The 6,338-nt window shown below is 41.0% G+C and overlaps 1 protein-coding gene across 2 annotated transcripts; it reads left to right on the forward strand.

Annotated features, from left to right (window-relative positions):
- On the forward strand, positions 1-5,147 carry LOC128600822 (choline-phosphate cytidylyltransferase A-like). 2 transcript variants are annotated; one of them, XR_008384608.1, is made up of 5 exons: positions 1-2,333; positions 3,428-3,515; positions 3,640-3,756; positions 3,840-4,400; positions 4,601-5,147. XR_008384608.1 is itself a non-coding variant. In XM_053613524.1 (4 exons), exons 1-4 carry the CDS (start codon positions 2,223-2,225, stop codon positions 4,058-4,060), a joined length of 537 nt encoding a protein of 178 aa, XP_053469499.1. In that variant the 5' UTR covers positions 1-2,222; the 3' UTR covers positions 4,061-4,442. The 2 variants fall into 2 exon arrangements, 1 of the variants encoding a protein (XP_053469499.1); XM_053613524.1 differs by lacking the exon at positions 4,601-5,147 and having other exon boundaries at positions 3,840-4,442.
- Positions 5,148-6,338: the final 1,191 nt, after the last annotated feature.

A 6,338-nucleotide genomic window follows, 5' to 3' on the forward strand; every position in this document is an offset into this window, starting at 1 on the left:
ATCGCGCTTGAATGTGAGCGATAATAGAGACTCAGAGATCATGCCTGAAACTTATCACTAAGTGTCAGAAGAGATCGGGAAGTTGAAGCAGATGATGTACAGAGTTACTCTTGTCATCATAATGGCTTCTCTGCAGTATTTACACACTTGTTTGGTTGACTGAGGAGATGTAAAGCAGTGTGAAAGTAACTGTTGCACGGTGTAGATGCATTTTGGACTTCCTGTAGTTTTTATTCCGATTGTATTATACAACTCCGAACAGGTCACTCGCATAATATTCGAGTTCACTCGAATAAATATTTATTCACAGTCGCACAAAATACTTTTCAGTCGTAAATGCGAGTGAAATGGTCACACTGTAGAGCCCTGAATTTATTTGCAACGTTTTTTCCTGTTCAGCGTGATAACGTTTAATGTCCCTGACAACCTCTGTAGTGTCATTTAGCAACATGTTAGTGTCATGATATCCGAAGCGAAGCTAGCAGCTCGAGCGCTAAAATGCTAATTCCATTTCCAGGTTTTGGCATTACAAAATGACATCATCCCTGTGCCGTTCTATGCGGATTGGCTGTAAGTTTAGGAAGTGCTTGATTTGATCTGCAGCTGAGTTTTCTATGAGCGGAGGACGAACTTTAAACATCAATATCGCAGTCGATCATGTTCATTTAATTGTGGGCAGCCAAAATTGTAATCGCGATCGATATTCGATTAATTGTGCAGCCCTAGTACATGTATATACCACTGAAATGAAATGCCATATATTCAGATATATCCGCTGTCTGTTCACAGCAGAGCTACGTGGGTTCTCCAGTGCGTCCTACAAGAATTGGGTGTGAGTCCAGTTCAGATTCAATTTTGGAATCTCATTCCTCTCCCTCGCATGACAGCCTCCAAACAGTACAATTCTAATGAGCTTGTATATACTGAATTCCATTGGGATTTATTTGATGTCTGATTAATAAATTGTTTTCTTTGATTAGCAATAAGTAAGTATATCTGGCTGTTTTGTGTGTTACAATATTGAATGTCATTTGTCAGCTATTCACTTTGTCTGCATTTACTAAAATTCATGCATGTTTATTAAAAATGTGTATACATTAAAAAATAAATTAAATTCACAAAGTAAAACATCAAATGATGTGTTTTTACGGAGCCCTCCTAGTGCCAGGTAAAAAAAAAAAAAAGAGCTGTGTGTAATCCGTACCCTCGATTTTGCAATCCATACCCTCGGTTTTACAATCTGTGCTCTCGGTTTTGTTAACCGTGCGCGCACCGCGTTAAAGTTGGGTTTATATTGTACATTCGCTGTACATTCGAGCTTCTCTCTTCTATTTCTCAAGAAATAAACACACAAAAAGGGCATAATGTGTATTGTCTTAATAATGTGTATTGAGTGGACATAGAACCAATACAACTGAATATATTTTTAAATTTTCTCCCGTTAAAGCCTGTGAAAGCAGCTTTGGGAAATGCAGGTCATCAGCGCCTTATATTAATGGAGTCAGTAAAGGACCATCTAAAGAGTGAATGACTTAGGCAACTGTATAAGATTTTTATATGGCACAATAAGTTTATATGTGTAATATAAAGGTATATCATTAATAATATATATGTTATAAAAATTCTTTATCCATACTGTATCCTAACACTGCAATAAGTTAGATATCCTTTTAAGTAGACGACTATAAACTTAGTAGAATCTTAAACAGTTGCCCAGCACGGATTGCAAAACCGAGGGCACGGATTACACACAGTTGTTGTTTTTTTTTGTTTGTTTTTTTTTTTACCTGGCACTAGGGGGCCTCCATATGTTTTCAGTATAGTACAGCATGAACTGAATTTTCAAATGACTCTTTTTGGGGTTTTTTTTTTTTTTTTTTTTTTTTTGCATTTTCCATACTGTCCCAACTTTTTCAGAATTGGGCTTATAAGTTAATTACTTATTTTTTTATATTGTGTGATGTTCCTTTTTTTCTGCTCTGGAAGCTCCTGTTGCCAAGACAAATTCCATTTGAGTGTAAACATATTTGGGAATAAAGTGCATTCTGATTCTGCTTTATAAAACCGTTAGAGGTTAGAGCGCATCTCTCGGAAATACAGTCTACTCTTATTTGAGATATTTAGGTGTAAACAGATTGTGACTGTAATTTCGGTTTATCTTACTCTGATTTACTTGAGCAGGAGTGTTGTAGAGTATTTGTTGTTTTTCCTGCAAGATTTCGATGGACGCTCACGCTTCATCCCACGCTCCCTCCCGGAAGAGGAAGAGAGATGACTCCAACGGAGAGACAGAGGAAGGAGAGACGACGGCCAGATATAAACGCCACACCGGGGTAATAACGCAGGGCTTTAAAAAGAGATGCTGTGGAAGTGATTTCCTTTAAAAATTCAGATTAAAAAATACTCCAAACAGAAATATTCTGAGACTTACGGTTCTTATGGTTTTACAATTTTAAACTTTAAGTACAACATTTTAACATTAATTTAATTTTACAGCATCTCATTTAAAGAAAAAAGACATGATATACGCACAGAAAAGCATACTGTTGCATCATTCATCACAGTACTGATATTATATCATCATCATCATCATCATGGGGGTTTCTGGGGCTCATTTAGCATTTTCTCTCTTTTTTATCAGGAAAATCTGTGCTAATGTTTAACACAAAAGAACAAAAACTACACACACGATTTTTATCTAATGAACGAAATAACAACGTGTGAGAATTCTTTTTTTCTTTTCTTTTGGTTTAGGCCAGGGGTGTCAGATGTACGGCCCGCGGGCCAAAACTGGTCTGCTAAGGGGTTCAATCCGGCCCGCAGGATGAATTTTGAAAGTAAACAAAATACATAAAAGACACAAACTAGAAATTTTTAATAAAATGCTATTCCTAATTTATCTGCTAGGGCAGCACTGTATATGTCAGAGTAGAAGCCGCAGCACAACCCTGGGATTCAGACCGAACAGCACATGGTAGCAAAGCACCTTCTGCTGTTTGTTATTACGGTGTAGTCTACCCTATTTTCTACTCACCCCCACACCCTCATTAGTCAAAATGTCTTTTTCCAAGAAAAATGATCCAAGATTTTTCCAAGAGTTTTCCAAGAAAAATGGAGTGCAATACTATATTTTTCTGTTCAAAATATCTGTGACTTAAAGTTTTAAACACTGTGACCAGTTGTAATGTACACATGTAAATGATAATCAGAAGCAAATTGCACATGTTTGTCTTAAGAAATCTGAGGTTGTTCATGATATGTTTTGTAAAAGGATATTTCATTAAATATGAAGATTTTCCTAATGTACTTGTACTTCTTTGCACGAAAACAAAGGGAAAAACATGGACTTATTGTAATTTATGTTATGTATATATATTATGCTGTATGTGGCCCCTGGAATAAAATGAGTTTGACACCCCTGGTTTAGGTTGTAAGAGATGCCGATCAGCTCAATTCGTTGGAGGATCAGCCATATGAACGCGTCAGCATGGAGGAGGCTCGAAGGGGAACACCACGTATGTCTCTCTCTCTCAAACACACACACACACAGTGATATAACACAATGCTTGCACAGGCCATGCTCAAGTGAACTGGTGATGTGTGTGTGTGTGTGTGTGTGTGTGTGTGTGTGTGTGTTAGCTGACAGTTCAGTGAGGGTGTACACAGACGGCATCTTCGACTTGTTTCACTTAGGACACGCCGAAGACCTCATGCAGGCGAAGGTCCTCTTCCCGAACACACACCTCATCGTCGGAGGTACACACTGACCTTAAATACAGAGTGTGTTGAGGAAGTGTGTGTGCAACAGACTGATAGAGTTATGATTGTGATGTGTGCAGTGTGCAGTGATGACCTCGCACACAAACTCAGGGGCTTCACCTTGATGAACGAGGAGGAGCGCTACGACATCGTTACACACTGCTGCTACATGGACAAAGTGGTGCGCAACGCACCGTGGACCCTCACACAAGACTTCCTCACCAAACACCGGGTGTGTGTCTGCTGCAATTTACTGAAGGATCATACACATAAACACATCATTGTGGGCAATCTAGAATAGTTCCCTAAGTATACACACACATACACACCCACAAAACACACACACACACACATACAACACACACTACTGTATACATACTACATTATAGTACTTCCAGTAATGCAGCTCAGCCACTGCAGTGCCTCAGCTATTGGGCGCCATTATTTCTGTCTTGACTGATCTTAATTATCTGAACTCATGGATTTCCTTCATGACATAATAATATGAAACTTGTCTGTGCAGAGCGTTATACTGGAGCTCTAACCTGCGTGCGTGTGTTCTCAGATTGACTTTGTTGCTCATGATTATATCCCGTACTCCTCAGCAGGGAGTGATGTGTACAAACGAATGAAAGAGGCAGGTGAGGGAAACACACACACACACACACTCACGGTGTTTATTCAGAAAATAAATTCCTTTCCACTCCCCTTTATTCGTTCTCGTATGCGTACACGTGTTTACTATGGTGTGTTCAGGTATGTTTGTTCAGAAAATAAATTCCTTTCCACTCCCCTTTATTCATTCTCGTATGCGTACACGTGTTTATTATGATGTGTTCAGGTATTCCACGGAGGACATTGTTTCCCCCCTCATGCTCCGCGGAGAGAATCGTTCCTCCCTTTGGCTTCGCGGAGAACATCACTCCCCTCTCCTGTCCTGTGGAGGAAATTGTCTGGCTGTCCAGCCCCGCTGAGGACATCGCTCTGAGCTCCAGCCCCGCTGAGTACGTCGCTCTGAGTTCCAGCCCCGCTGAGGACGTCGCTCTGAGCTCCAGCCCCGCTGAGGACGTCGCTCTGCTTACCTGTCCCGCTGAGGATGTTGCTCTGCTTACCTGTTCCGCGGAGGACTTCGCTCTGCTTACCTGTTACACTGAGGACGGTGCATTACTTTCTTGCTCCGCTGAGGACGCCGCTCAGTCTCCTAGTTTTGCTGGGGACATTTTGCCCAGGGGGCCAGGACCACCAGATGGAGGGAGTGCATTTTTGGGCGCTCCAGGAGAAGGGCCCTTGGGGGGGGGGTTCTATCATATATCAAGGAGGTAACTCTGGACTTCATGTCCCAGCAGTCACTGCACCCTGTTACTGTCACATGACCACCTGCACCTGTATTTTTGTTTAACGAGCACCCATATATATATAGCCACTGTTTGCACTGCTTCTTTGTCTCGCATATTGTCTTCCTGACCTGTGTCCCTGTACCATGTTTTGTTTGATAGTTTATGTTTAGCCTTAACCACAGTATTTTGCCAAGTTGTCTTTGTCTTTGTTTTGTTGTTCATTTGTTCATTAAATTGTTTGGAAATCTGAGATTGCTTCTATTACCTCGAATAGTGAAGGCTACAGCAGGGGGAAGAGCTTTCTCTTATAGAGCCCCACAGTTATGGAACAGTCTTCCTATTAGTGTTCGGGACTCAGACACAGTCTCAGTGTTTAAGTCAAGGCTTAAAACGTATTTGTTTACTCAAGCCTACCCTGACTAGATTCTGTTCTACTACTTCGCAGTCATAATTATCTTTTTTTCTCCCTCTCTCCTTTCGCCGAGCCCCACACGAATTTATGGAGATACTAGAGATCCAGATCCTTTCTGCCTCTGGATGGAGCTCAAATCTTCTTTAATTCCAGACCGCTGGGACTACGGCTGCTCCTAAGGCCATACAGACTTCATATAAATCCATAATGAACTTTTTCACACTATCTGTTGTTACCCAGATGAGGATGGGTTCCCTTCTGAGTCGGGTTCCTCTCAAGGTTTCTTCCTCTTAAAACATCTTAGGGAGTTTTTCCTTGCCACCGTCGCCACTCAGTGGCTTGCTCAGTTGGGATAAATTCGCACCTTTAATATCTGTATACCATGTTGATATTTCTGTAAAGCTGCTTTGAGACAATGTCTATTGTAAAAAGCGCTATACAAATAAAATTGAATTGAATTGAATTGAATAACCATCTTTGAAACGTGACAATATGTCATGACAAGGGAATGTTTCTGAACCTTGGGACCAGCCCCACACCCCTAAAGATACACCCACAATTGAAGAAGGTGCGTCTCAGGCTGTGGGCCCAAGGGAAACATTACATAGGCCTGATTAGAAGTGCACCACCAGTTGTGATCACGCCCAAATCTGACTTTAGGCCCAGACAATCTCAATACCCTCTTAAATCAGAAGCTAATGAGGGCATTAGACCAGATTTCTATTAATTATTGAAGGCAGGGGTTATTGCTCCCTGTCCTGATTCGTCAGTGCGCACTCCAATATTTCCTGTGAGAGAAGCAAAAAAATTAACCTGCAACCTGATGAATG

The sequence above is a fragment of the Ictalurus furcatus genome, chromosome 24 (assembly GCF_023375685.1).
Source record: "Ictalurus furcatus strain D&B chromosome 24, Billie_1.0, whole genome shotgun sequence".
Taxonomy (NCBI): Eukaryota; Metazoa; Chordata; class Actinopteri; order Siluriformes; family Ictaluridae; genus Ictalurus; species Ictalurus furcatus.

What these genes read in the sequence shown, in the direction of transcription:
- LOC128600822 (XM_053613524.1), top strand. Translation starts at nt 2,223, where the DNA reads ATGGACGCTCACGCTTCATCCCACGCTCCCTCCCGGAAGAGGAAGAGA. An exon ending in GATATAAACGCCACACCGGG is followed by an intron (nt 2,334 to 3,427) that starts GTAATAACGCAG and finishes CCCCTGGTTTAG; the next exon opens with GTTGTAAGAGATGCCGATCA. An exon ending in CACACACCTCATCGTCGGAG is followed by an intron (nt 3,757 to 3,839) that starts GTACACACTGAC and finishes TGATGTGTGCAG; the next exon opens with TGTGCAGTGATGACCTCGCA.